A 13,917-nucleotide genomic window follows, 5' to 3' on the forward strand; every position below is an offset into this window, starting at 1 on the left:
AGTCCAGACCTCCGAGATGCAAGGGAGAGCAGGAGAGGTTTCTTGTTTTTACTTTTTTTATCTTTCCGACTGGGGATGTGGGAATAGAGGACCTAACATTTGGTAATTTTAAAGCTAAGGAGTCGAGGAGGGACACAAGAGTGTGTTAATCACGTCTGAAAGGGACAGAGAAAGTAGGAACAAAAACGCCAGGCGAGAAGTTGGGTACGGCCCCTTAAACCTTCCTGACGACTGTCGTGAGCGGTAGCGGGGCTGTCCTGGGAGCTCGGCTGTGTGTGTTCACCGGGGACGTCTTTGCAGCTCCTGTGCCCAGTGTTCCTCAGCCTGGGAATGGGTCCTGCAGCAGGTGGGACAGTCGAAATCCTGTGTCTTATCCCCTCGTCATGGGGCCGGCGGCAGGGGGGTTAATTCATTTAATACAATTACACTTTCTACTCTTTGCTTCTTCTTACACAAGCAGTAACATCACAGTTCTTTCAAGAAATAAATGTACATTTTTGTCGCACTTTCTGCGTGTTAGAGGGTCACGGAACAGCGCACAGCTGAGCTGGAGAGTATTTGACGGGCGTTTTCCCATATGAGAAAAATTCTGTTGCTTGCCATCACCAGACTCGGAACCTGTCGTAGAGTCTGCTAATTCAATCTAATCCCCAAATTGAGCATATTTGTGCAATACCACTGTAGTTGCCTTGATTTAAACTGCTTCTTCCTAACAGAATTGTGGGATGCTGGTGGCCCTGCCCTGCCCGAACCTCAGACGCAGACTCTACCCTCCAGGGCAGCCTGTGGCCCCTGCAGAGGCCACTTGCATGGCCGTGTCTGTGCGGAGCACGCTCTGCGGGACCCTGAGCCGAAGCCCGGCGTGTCCTGCCTTGCCGAGGCACTGACCCAGCCAGCTTCTGGCCTGACAAGGACCATGGGACACTCTTCATGTGGTGGGGCCAAAGACTTTAGTCCGAAGAGAAGTAGTGCTCTCTTAGAATGACATTATTAAGCATTTTTTGACAAAAACAGGGAGCATAAATGCGGATCCCTTTTGACTTTGGTGTTCACTGCTGAGAACCTACTTCCCACCGTGTGGCGCTTGGTGAACTCCCTGTGTCAGGACCTTAGCTTAAAGAGGGATGTCACAGAGTTCCACACTAAGAAAATATGCTTTCTTCACATTCCTTGTGACGAGGCATCAAAGTAGCCCCTCCCACTGTCCTCGTCACCTCACTTTTGGGGAGGGGCCGGGAGCTTGGAGCAGAGACGGGAATTCCAGGTGCGGAGCAGCAGGAAGCAGGGCCGGGGTGGCGATACCCCAGGAGGGCGGACAGAGCTCGAGGACGCCGCTCGGAGCGCAGGGCCCCGGGAGGACGTGGTTCGTGGACCCCCACCCGGAGGGGAGATCGGAATTCCCGCGGTGTGCAGCCTCTCACAGCCTCCGACTACAGACCCAGGAAGGGGACGCGTGAGGACGAGGGTGGGGCTGGACACACGTGTTAGTCCCGGACAGGAGAACAACTTCGGAGGCTCTCACCAGTCATGCTATTCGCGACTCACACAAAGAAAAGATTGAAAGTTTAGACAAAGGGCCAGACGGCCGAGATGACCTGAGGAAGAAACAGATTTTTTTTTTTAAGGAGAAAATGATTCCGTATGTTCTTGTTCATACGCACTTACTTTGTGTAGACCTGGCCTCATTTACAAACCTAGATGGAAAAAACCACCAAATTTTAATAAAACAGACCATGGGGTTCTCAGGGTTTGGCCCCGTCACCCTGGACACGTCGCGGAGGTGGAAATGCTCAGCACAGAGGAGTCTTCGTTTAGATTCAGCCGCAGTTTCACGTCTCATTCGTCAAGTTGTCCTCTGAGTCACCGTGTTGGGCTCTGCGTGCCGTGGACGGAAGTGAAGAAAAAAGTGAAACACATTGCGCATGTCGCTCCCAAAACGCAGCCAGACCTTCTGCTTCGGTGAGACACGGCCTGTTGTGAGTCGTGCAAATTCTGCGCGTGCGCGACTGCAAACTCGCCTTCATTCCGTGGGGGGAAGAAAAATCTATGAGGCAAATACTGTTTAAGCAAATGTATTAATACACAGTGACGCCATAGTTTTGTGGTACAGGTGATAGATATTTGATATCTGTACGCAACGTGTAACGATCAAATCAGGGAGCTGGGTCCCCGTCACCTCAGATTTTCATCTTTCACTCGTGCTGGGAGCATTGCGATTATTTCCTTCCAGCTATTTCGTGGTACGCCACGCGTTACTCTTACCTAGAACCTGCCTACCGCGCTGTGGAACACTAGCACTCATTGCTTCTAACTGTAGTTTGAGTTAATCCTTTCACTGGAAATTGGTTAGAATTGGGAATCGTTCTTAAAATCCAGAAATTGTGGCAATATTCTGAGTGAGCTCGATTCCACCCGCAGGCTGGCCAGAGTCTAGCGGGCGGTTAACTGGTCCATCTGCTCAGGGAGTCGCTTCTACTTTCCTTCTTCATTTCTGTCTCAAAATTTCAAAAAAAATTCACACAATTACAGATATTGCAGAAATGGTCCAGTCCCCTGCTTTCAGACTTCTGATGTGATTTCCAGAAACTGGAACGCGGCGGGCACAGCCTGCGTGAGCAGCGAGCCTCGACTTCCAGGGGACTGTTTCTCTCGGGAGCAGCAAGGGCTGGATTTCTTGGGGACCTCATTCTTTTTCGGGGGGGCGTGGCATGGCTTCATTTTTGTGTTTGGGTTTCTGAAGAGGTGACTGTTACCTGCACGGGGGCAATTAAACCCCGGATCACTCGCTGATTGATTTGGGGGCAAGCGGCCGTTGCGGGTCACCGCCCCTCCCCCAGCCATCCTTCCCGCCAGTCCCTCGCAGCCTGTGCACCCACCACACTGTGTGGTCGGCTCCGCGGTCCGCTCTGAGGGACCGTCCACGCCGCTCCCACGCGAGGGCCTGAGGTGTGAGGGGACCTGGCCAGCTCAGCTGTGCCACGGGGGAGGGGGCACCCGGTCAGTTGAGACGCAGCGGCCGGTGAGGCCAGGCGCTGCCGCGGGTGCTGGGGCTGCTGGGTGGGCCGCGGGGCCAGCACTTCCGGGCCCCCAACCGGGCACGCGCCACGCGAGCTTCTGTCACACTCTGCGCGTTGGCACCGACGGGGACAACGTAATCGACCTTTCACTGAACACTGCCCTGCGCCCGGAAACACTTACTTCCTCTGAATATTTCAAGAGTTTAGTAAAACGTAACCTCGCCCGAAATCAAATCGGGGTCATTGTAGCTACAAAATATAATTTACTATTACCTTGCAGAGAGGAAGCCTATTTTCTATAACAAGAATAAATGAATGTTTAGAGATTTGTGGTTTTTAAATAAATAGAGAGTCTATCTTGTTGTCAATACTTATATTCTTTCTTAAATTGCTCATAAAAGATACAAAAGGGGCAATATTGTAGAGCACACTCTCAAAAGTAAAAATAAATGAACTAGGAGTTTGGATATTTCTCTCTTTGACGAAAGCATTCCTTGAACTGCACGTGTGGGGAGGGAAAGGAACAAAACGCAAGTCTTGGCCTGAACGTCTGGATGTAGGTCCGCGCTTTCCGGGCGGTTTGCTCTGTGCATGTTTGGTGCCATCGCCAGGCCTGGGGCAACCTGCCGGAACGTTCCTCCCGCCCCGGCCGGGCAGAGGCGAGGCTGGCAGGCAGGGCGGGGGTGACGGCTGCGTGTGGGAACCGCACGGCCTCGGTGTTTGCAGGCAGAGCTCACCCCGCACCTGGCCAGGTATCTGCCCGGGTTGTGCAGCCCACGAAGCACGAGGCACTCTCCGTCCCACTGACCTCCGTTCGACCCTGTTAGGCGAGGTGCAGAAACAGCCACCTGCCCCCTTCAGCAGGAGGAGCAACGTCAGTGCTCAGGACCGCGAGCTACATCGTCACTGTCGTCAGCCTTGTGGCAGCAACATTAGCGACACTGCTATCCCTGGTTTGTTAAGACCTCTAGAGCCTTTTAATTAGCAACTATGTTGTATACAGCGTCCAGCACCGGCTTCGCTCCTCCAGGGAGGCGGTGGCACCTTCAGAAGTCAGAAATATCCTCAGGAAGGCAGCCTGCGCTGCCCGATCCGTTTGCGGAGGGCGAGGCCGTGAGGGGCGCCGAGAGCTGTTTCACAGATTTGAGCTGCACAGCGTAGTGGCGTGATTCTTCTCCCGCGTATCATGTGGACACGCACAATCCTGGTCTTTTGTGAAATCCAAATGCCTTGAGCACGTGAGTGCAGCTTCGTTCCCATCGGACGCCGACTCTCCTGGGCCTTTTCGTCCCTGTCTCGGTTTCCTTATCTTTGAGTAAAGCACGCGCTCTCTGTGCCCTCGCGCAGCTCAGACCTGCTTCTTAGCGCACAGGGGGTCGGGGCAGCCCCTGAGCAGCTCGGCCGCGTGTGACACTAGAGTGAGAGTCGCTTCCTGAAGTGCTGCAAGCGTTCGAATGTTTTGAGAGTAAACAGTGAAAGTTACGCTTTTCCAGTCGTCTCAGAAACGTTCCACCTACAAATTCCGTTGTCAGTTTGGAATTGTTCCATGAATTTTGCTCAGGAGAAGACCCAAGCAGCAGTAGTTGTTTTGTCCTGTTGAGTAACACTGAGAGTGAGGATACAGTTCTGCAAATCGGCAAAGGTGTTCCTTGTGGGGCACCGGGAATAATCCGAATACGTGGCAAAAGTATTTATTGGAGAAAACTCCCCCTTAACACAATCGAACGTCTGTCCTGAAACACAGACTCTTCCACAGACGGCAGGACGTCGGCCTGGTCTCTCCTGAGACACCAGCACCATGCGGCTCCCAAATTTATGAAACCTGTGGATGTTCTGTGCATCCTGTTAATACGAATGTGACTTTGATCTTATTTACGTCACCATAAACCCCCGGTCTTCACCTATACTCCTCTATTTTATAAGCTCCTCGAGGGCAAAAGTGGTCTTTTCACTAAGGATGTTGCTAATAAACAGCTATCAAATAAATGTCTGAATGACATAACGTCCCCTAGAAATGTAGGATGGCTCCAGAAACACACACGTTGGTCTCCAAGATAAACCTTCACAGTTAACTTATTAGCTGTGATAAATTCGTAATGCACATCCCGGACTCTGACCTAACCCAAAGAGCATTGAAGTCACAGGCCAAGAATTCCAGGAATGCTGCAGGGAGAGGAAAACTTGGGGAGTCTGCCCGGCGGGGGGTGGTGGGTGGGAAGGGGCTGGGCCCAGCCCAGGCGTTTGAGGAGTCGCATCTGGTCACATCTTCACTGGAGTAACTTCCTGACTCCTGTCGGGCTCTGACTCCCAGTAACGGCTGATTTTTATCGATGCATCACTAAGTGTGGACTCCTCAGAGCACAATCTAAAGCCTATGAACTTCTTTTAGAATAATAAAATAACGAAAAATCTAGGAATATGAAAATGAACAGAAAATATACGAATATAGAAAACATAGAGTTAATACACAAGAATAGGAATTTTTTTTTCTTAAGACTGAACAGTTTCACGCTTTTTTCTTAGTGCCTTTTTAAAAGTACGCACAGGTATGAGAAAATTTCGACCAATGTGCTTTTAACCGTCATTGGCTGGGACTTTTTCCCCATCACGTGGTACTTAAGAAGCACATCTGTGCTCACGGACAGTGAGTCCGTCTCGAAACGCCCGCGAAAGGCACTCGCTTCTGTGCTTCTCCGCACGGCTGGGCCTCGGGGTCCCAGCGTCATCACTCGGGAAGGTGACGCGATAACCAGGCTCCATGTGGAGGCCTCGTAGAAGCTGCAGACACCTTGTGGACCTTAGAACGAAAGTGCCTACGGACGATTTCTAACCTGCGTGAGTTTTCCTCACGTCTGCGCTGCGCAGGGAGTTAACGCTCAAAGGTGCGTGTCAGACGTGAAGTGCTCGGTGGAGAAAGTGGGCACCTGGGAAACGTCAGCTCGCGCCCGTTTCCGTGGCTGCAGAAACTGGGATGGGCTCTTCTGCGGGGCTGGGTCTGGGGACTGGCTCGGAGCCGGGCTGCCCTGGCCTGTCTCTGGACACTTGCTCGAGGCACAGCAGCCCCGGGCCACAACCGAACTCCCAAAATGCTGGACCCTCTGCCTCCGCGATCCCCCCGAGCCTGTCCCCTCGGCCTCCACGGGACCCCCTCGTGGCTCAGCCTCTGCCACCCCTTCCTGGACCATGCGGAAGCCTTGCTCTGGGCTCCCTGCGGCCGGGGCCCGTCTGTCTGTCTGTGACCTGTGGTCTGGCACCTGACACTTGGAGAACGGAAATCCGATTATGGTGTCGCTTCTCCAAGTGTCCCAGCGGATTCCAGTTTGCTTTCAGATCAAGTACAAACTCCTTTCTGTGACTCACAGAACCCCACAAGTTCACGAGGCCGCTCCGCGCCCCACATCACTCCCTACAGCTGTTTTCCAACCTGTTTCATGCCAGCTGCCCTGGGCTCCGTACAGCACGAGGGAACGGCGGGCATCCCCAGGCCCAGGGCCTTGGCAGGGGCTTTTCCTCTGCCCACGGTGGTCTCCTGGGCAGAGGCGTGGCCTGCTCAGATTAGCAAGGAGGTTCTCTGGTGTCTGATGCCACTGCCCCGCCCCCAGAGCAGGGGTGGCCAGAGGGCAGGCCTGTCCCTTGTTCCCAGCTGCATGGTGGCCTCTGGACCAGCGACCAGAGCTCTGCAAGGACTCAGTGTGGGTTTATGTGTGGGGGCCATGCTGCCCTCCTCCACCCCAACAAGGTCATAGTTCTTGAGTGCAATGCAAGTCTTAATTTCCCACTAAATAAATCCGTGCATGACTTGGGCCTCAGTTTCTCTCTCTCTCAAGTACCAGTTTTGCCAAATGGCAGTGAAGCCTGGGTGTGGAGGTGGGCAGAAGCTGCATGTCGGAGACATGTGCCCCAACAGCACGTGCGAAGCTTTGCGCAAAGTCAGACGGTGACGTTGTGCGCAGCCTGTCATAGGGCCCCGCAGGCCCTGGACACGGGTCAGCACTTCAGGGAAAAATCTCTGCCTGGACTAAAACACAGAAGCTCAACATTTAGTGAACAGGAACGTGCCAGGTAGAAAGAGCTGTGTACTGTGGCTGGGCGTGGAGCATGTGAGATTAGAGTACTTTTTAACTGGAGGTGATACCATGATTTTAAGCAGACTTTTCAAATTCAGCAAGTGCCAGTAACCGAGAGTGCAAAACACGTGATCACACGTGTTTGTGGGTTTGGTTTAAGGGTGTCTCTTCCCTGTGCAGTGTCCTCTCCGTTTCTCAGATGCCTCCACTGCCCCAGGAGTCGCCGCGAGAGCAGAGAGGGCGCAGCGTGGGCGGGAGTGAGCCAGCGTCCCAGCCGGCCTGCGCCCAAAGCCCGAGGGCAGGGGCAGCTTTCGGAGGCGGGAGCTGCAGCAGGAGGCGCAGGGCTGGCCCCCTGCAAGGGACGAGGGTCTCTGCCCCATCACAGAGCCGTCACGAGGAGCTGCACGGCTCCCCGGGTTTGGCATGGGGAAGCCCTGACGCCGTGGGCGGTTTCCTTCTTTTCTTCAAGTCACACTGTTCCTTCGCCCGTTTGCGAGACCCGGGCATTTCCCGGCGATGGAACTTTCATGGATTCTTTAGTTTTTTTCCTTCCAATTTCTTCTAATTTTACATTTTTATTTGCCCTTTTTCCCCTCAGAATAGCTTTGAACCACAATCACCCTCATAGTGAAAGAAGCGTCATTCCAGGCTCTGGGGTGAGTGTGACAAGGGCCCTCAGCTTTCCGCGAACAGCAGGCAGTGTCGAAAGCGTGAGCCGAACAATGTCAGATAAACTGCGGTGGGGACACGTGGACAGGCAGGTTCCCGCTCCGGTTCCCTCCCCTGCACCCCACCCTCATGTCCCGGATCCGCACCCTCCTAAATAAGTCAGCTCCAGGAAGTGCCACCACCTCCCTGGCTATCCTCTCAGCCTATCTGGGGTGACACGCACTATTCCCATCTACGCGCAGCTGTCCTCACAGCGCGACAGCCATACAGGTGAGCCGATGTCCCTGTCACCTGGTCAGGTGAGGCAAGGTGCCGGGACACTTGGCTCACCCACGCGTCTCGGCACCTCCGCCCGTTTCCCGGTACTTATGGCGTAAGTGGACCCTCCGGCCAGGGGTTCCCATGGCAAGTGGACTTCACGTGTGTGGTCTCTGACTATTCATGCCAACCACACGCATGTCTCCGTAAAGTATGAGACGGAATGGCCTTGCACGTCGTAGAAATGTGGCAGTTTCGTCTTTCTGAACCTAACTCATTTTTTCCTTTTCTTTACTCAAAATGAAGTTCAGTGTCTTTGTAAATAAAAATAAAAAATACTCTCTTTTTGGATTGAAGCGCCTCTCCCCGACAAAATGAGATCCTTAGCAGGAAGATCCGCGCACTGCACAATATGTAACTTATACCAGTATGTAACTTATACACAATATGTAACTTATACCACGATTTAAAGAAATACTTGAGCAGGCTCGAGTTAGTATTTCTTGTTTTAAAAGTAGATCATACCTTTTATGTTAAATTTTCCTTTTTGCATTAGAACCCTACAGCTTTATACATGATGCCAATTTTGTATTTTACCATAGTTATATATTATTTTGTAATTAAAAATACGGTGCTGCTGCACCTCATTGGGGGGATATGATTAAATTAACAGCCAAAAAATCCATTGGTGTATCCTGGTAACGTCTTAACTGCACCAGATACTAGCATGATTCTCCCTCACAGCCTCTCAGTGCTGAGAATTATCTAATGTGCTAACCTCTCCCAGACAACTGAATTTCCCTCATCTTCATCACATGCCTCTGGGGGCCTCTGGAGGGTGTCCAGGGTTGGGAATTCGCAAGGACTGGCCTCCGTGGCAGCCGTGGTGTCCTCACTGGGCCCCCTCTGCAGAGTCCTCACGAGCTTCTGCCCGTGTTCCCAAGCACGGCCAGGAGGCGTCCTCAGGCCTGCGGCGGCCGGTCCCTGCTCCCTGTGGCAGCGATTCCCGCCGCTGGGTGACCCCAGGCCATGGCAGGCGGCAGGGCAGGAGCGGCCGGAGCATCCCTGGCCATCTGCAGCCTCTGGAGCCCAGGACTTCTACTTCTTTCCGAGGGAATATCTAACGAGATAAATTACTTTTTTCTTGGAAAGCAACATTCTCCCCACGGTGGTGGGTTTTTCTATAGACTGTAATCTACTTTTCGGTTGTGTGCAAAGGGGACAAACACTAGCCTTTTCACTCTCAAATTCCGCCCCACCCCCTTAATGAGTCACATGTGTTTTCTGATATGTGCATTTAATGAAGTGAAAACAGGCATAATGGATTCCTGCTATAGGCAATGAGCATATACTTGAATAACAATAATAACAAAACTCAAGTGTCAAAGGGAACTTATGAAAACCAGAGTGTCTTAATTGCATCAACATGTTGATCTCTGAATGACTTGGCCGCCGCGCCCGTGGCCACCCGGGGCCCTGCCGAATTCTCCTACTGCCCCAGAGTCCCAGAGAGACACGTGGCCTCCTCGCGGGCCGTCCACGGACGGTTTCCTGGGAGAGCGTGTTCCGGTTTCCTTCCTCCTGGGGGCCACCGTGAAGGGTCGTGGAACGGCCCCTCCTCTCAGCGGGACACGTCTTTCTGCCGTGGGCTTTGCAGACCTTCTTGTCTTTACTCCCTGAGCAGACACCAGAGATTTTAGAGGGACCGTTTAAAGCTTTTGTTATTAAAAAATTGATCTAGATTTGGCAAAGTCAGCTTTTCACTCACCACGTGGTGTAAACTCCCTTCTTGCCGCGGCGAGGGTGGTCCGAGCAGACACCCTGACACAGGTGGTTTAGACATTTAGGCTCCTGCGTGGCACGTCCGCAGCCGCAGCAGAGCCTGAGGACCCCCAGAGCCAGCGCCATGGCCTGCCCACACTCGCAGCCAGGCACGTGGCATGTGGCAGAGCAAGGCTGGGTGGCAGGCCCGGTGGCAGGCCTGGTGGCTGTCCCCTCAGTCCTGACCCATTGACTTCTCTCCTTCATTCCTCTCACGTCTTTCTCGTCCTTCTGCAAACTCTTCTAAGGTCTTTTTTAGCAAAATATTTAGTTAAATAAAACGTAAATGACGAAGAGCCAATTTGCCACCTGTGCCTTGGACGTCCGCACCTGAACAGATGGAAACAGAGGACAGAGCCACTCGGACGCTGCACCCAGCTGAGCCAAGAGCCGGTGGGATCCGCAGACGCCACATGCCCCCTGCCTCCCCACTCTCCGCAAGTGCCGGCCACCAAGTTCCTTAGACCCAGTGTGCTCACCCATGAAACAAGGATGGCGCCTTCTGTCTTTCTTTTGCGTATTTATCCCGTGGACACTCACTGCACAACTTCTCCGCGTCTGGAGGGCAACCACGGCAGGGACAGCTCCCGTTCTTCATGGCGCCCATCCTGGGCGCAAGGACTGAGGAGGCTGCCCCACAACCAGGTGCCACCCCACAGTAGCGCACTCCTGGGGGCTTCCAGGCGGGAAGGACCCCACAGTGAGCTGACGGCTTCTTTACAAAGTTACTCTGAACTCGGGGAGAGAAGACTGTCCCAGGCATGGCGTTTAGGGAATTCCGGAAGGGTGGGTGAGAGGGAAAGGACAGTTAAAGGACGTCTGCATGGAGAGGTCTGTCGTGGAACGTTAGGTTTGGATAAACTGAGTCACTGCATCAGCCCTGGGCCCTGGGGATCGTATGTGTCAGCTCCGAGCTCAGAACCATGAGCACTGAACCCACCAAACTGTGTGAACACCCGTGTCAGGCACAAAGCCCTCCCACCATGCCCGTCTCCTTTGTCTTCCGAGCAGTGAGGCGGTTCTGGGAAGGGCAGGGGCAGGGGTGAGCTGCACTCAGGCCCACCTGGACCACCAGTCTCGTTGTCTCTCTCTGTGGTGTTGGAGGGGCTCCCAATGCTTCCATGCACAGGTGCCGCACGGATGGCGCTGGGCAGCGGTACCACCGACCCTGGGTTGCTGTTCTGAAGATCAACGAGCTCTGAATGCCTGTGAATCTTGGTCTCACCTAATAATTCGAGAATGTTAGATATCATAATTAATAACAACTAGGGTTCAAAATCTGCGTATCTGTATGTACGTACTGCAATGCGTTTGTCAGTGTTCAGATTAGCTCATTAATATTAAGGTAGTCCAACAGAATAACTTCCAAATACTAACACAACATTTCTTTCCATTACAGAAAACATCTGTTACACGTTGTGAGTTCTGTGAAGTATGAAAACATGTGCATTTTTTTTCCAGGTTGTCCTGGTGCCAAAAAGCACGAGTTTCTGACCAGCGTTCTGGACGCGCTGTCTACGGACATGGTCCACGCTGTCTCCGACCCCTCCTCCCCGTCCGGCAGGTACGCTGCACGTGCAAGAGGCCCCAGGAGTCGGGGAAACCTGGAAAGCTCAAAGTCGGTCTAACCCTAGATATCTGAGACCCTGTCAGCTTATTCCGACACAGCAAGACCTGAGAAGGTGCCCTCTCCAAAACATGAAGTAGCATATTTTTCTCGTAACACATCTAAATCCCGGAGGACGCTGTCATCAGGGCAGAGGCCCTGTGCACATGATCCCCAGGGGTTCCGTGGGGCGGGGTCACCGACCCTGCAGGTGGTGGGGTGAGGCCAGGAGGGTAGAAGGGATGGAGGAAGGCATCTCCTTCCCAAGGCCGTGTGTTTTGGAATTGCATCTTATTGTTACAGATTGGACTTTAAATACTTTGAATGGAAAAGTTTGAAATTCTCAAAATAGGATTTGTTTACCGTAGTAAAATATACAGCCCGTAAGTTTGCAATCTCAGCCGTTTTCAAAAGTATGATTGAGTAGCATCAGTTACATTCACACTGTTCAAAATAGGATTTCTGAGACCTGAGAAATGTTTTCCTGGGTACTTAGTAGGCGCGCCTTGGTGTCACTTCCGTCGTAGGCGTCGGGGAGCTTGCTCCGGCTCTTGCCCACCTTCTGCAGACCGCGCTCGGTGGTGGGGCTGCCGAGCGTTATTGCCATGGCGTTTCAAGGACTGGATACTCCCCCACACTGGCAACGACGTATCTGTGCCGTTGGCCTGCACAAGTGCGCTGCATCCATTGCAATTTTGAGACTAACTTGAAAAATGTTTGCTAAATCACTTTTCTAAATAATTTTTACAAATCGTTATATCCGATGATGAGCGGTACATGATACATGCAGGCTTAGCCTCCAGACCGTGAGAACCGCCGTAGGGGGTGTGGGTCTGGGGAGAGGCGTGGCAGAGGAGAGGCGGCCGCGTGGTCCGTGTCCTGACCGACTTGTGCCCCCCGCAGGCTCTCAGAACCCGACCCCAGCCACACGCTGGAGGAGAGAGTGGTGCACTGGTATTTCAAACTCCTCGACAAAAATTCCAGCGGGGACATCGGCAAGAAGGAAATCAAACCCTTCAAGAGATTCCTTCGGAAAAAATCAAAGCCCAAAAAATGTGTGAAGAAGTTTGTGGAATACTGTGATGTGAACAACGACAAGTCCATCTCTGTGCAAGAATTGATGGGCTGCCTGGGTGTCACCAAAGAGGAAGGCAAAGCCAACGCGAAGAAGCGCCACAGTAAGAGCCTTTTAAACTCCTTTGCCCCTTGCGGCGCGTCAGATCTTGATGCCTGTGTGGTTTGCTCCCTACATCCACAGATCGTCCTTATGGTCTGAGGGTGCAAGAAAACGAAACAGGCCGTTCAGTTGCAGGTCACCCGGCTGCAGAGATCATGACAGACCACAGTAAACCACCAGCAACTTGCCCCTGGGGCAGGAGAGCTCCTGTGCCTTTGCACGTGGGCTGAGTGCTGATCTGAAGCTGGGTCTTTAGTGTTTGAGTCACGGTGGCCCAACTTCCAAACACGTTTAGTCTCCTGGTGCTGGAAGTGCAGACCTGGGAGTCATTGGAAGTCACTGCCCACCCTGCACACGGCTCCAGACAGACATTCAGGCCAGTGGGTGAGCAGCCAAATAACTGCTGTTATGCAGAACAGTTACTGCACTGGTTTTACCAATAGAATTTTTGTGTGTGGGCCTGGCCTAACTGAGCAACTGGTGCAAGAAGAGAGAGAATCCTACCGTAGCCGGAGCCCACGTGTTCACCCATGGGCAACACGTGTGGGAGAGCCAGGTCTCAGAGGGTGGGGCCGCAGGGCCAGACAGTTGGCTATACGCGTGTGCTGGAGAGGATGCTTCCATGGGGGTCTTGGTCTCCTCATTTGAACAGTAGGGGTGCTGGATGGGGCTGGGAGGTCCCCCCCAGCGCTGGTATTTTACGCTTCTTTTATTCTATTATCACCTTCGGCAGCACACTGGGGAGGGACAGCGGGCCTGTGTGTCCTGGAGCACTGACGTTCTGTGTGGTCCGCGACCAGCCTGCGCCGAATCCCAGCTGTGAAATACAGACCCCTGGGGCTGATCTAGATTGAGGCTTCTAGAAGGCAATGACTTATTTCTTTGCTTTTTTCTGTGTCCATAGTACTTGTCCTGATAGTCACTCAAAATCATTTAGCTAAACTAGGTTCCAGCTAGATCTGTGTCACTGTGAAGCGCTCCGCGCTACTTTCTCTGCAAGAAGCCAGTTCTGGAAAACCGAGCCTTACTTGCTTTGCAGGTGTTCGCTTGGCTCTCTTGACCACTGGCACTGCCCATTGCGCTGATCACACTGTCCCTGGAGACCACGTGGCAACCACGAGGCCACCTGGCTCTGCTCTGTGCGCGGGGGTCACACTCGGTACATGGCGGCCCTTCTGCCGTCTGACAGGCGAGACCGAGCAGTCCCCCAGTTATTCTAGACCTTCTGTCCCCAGCAAGGCCCCTTGTGCAGGAGTGGGAGGGCTGGGCTTGAACGAGACCGGCGGGATGGGAATCACCCGG

At 53.1% G+C, this 13,917-nt stretch overlaps 1 protein-coding gene across 1 annotated transcript in view; it reads left to right on the forward strand.

Annotated features, from left to right (window-relative positions):
• SMOC2 (SPARC related modular calcium binding 2) overlaps nt 1-13,917 on the forward strand; it is a 131,566-nt gene that overhangs the window by 104,597 nt on the left and 13,052 nt on the right. The window contains exons 10-11 of the mRNA XM_012658961.1: nt 11,294-11,396; nt 12,342-12,616. Of these exons, the coding sequence (XP_012514415.1) occupies nt 11,294-11,396; nt 12,342-12,616 (378 nt within the window). The remainder of the gene's footprint in view (nt 1-11,293; nt 11,397-12,341; nt 12,617-13,917) is intronic.

Source organism: Propithecus coquereli, unplaced genomic scaffold (assembly GCF_000956105.1).
Source record: "Propithecus coquereli isolate 6110/MARCELLA unplaced genomic scaffold, Pcoq_1.0 Scaffold591, whole genome shotgun sequence".
In the NCBI taxonomy this organism is placed as follows: domain Eukaryota; kingdom Metazoa; phylum Chordata; class Mammalia; order Primates; family Indriidae; genus Propithecus; species Propithecus coquereli.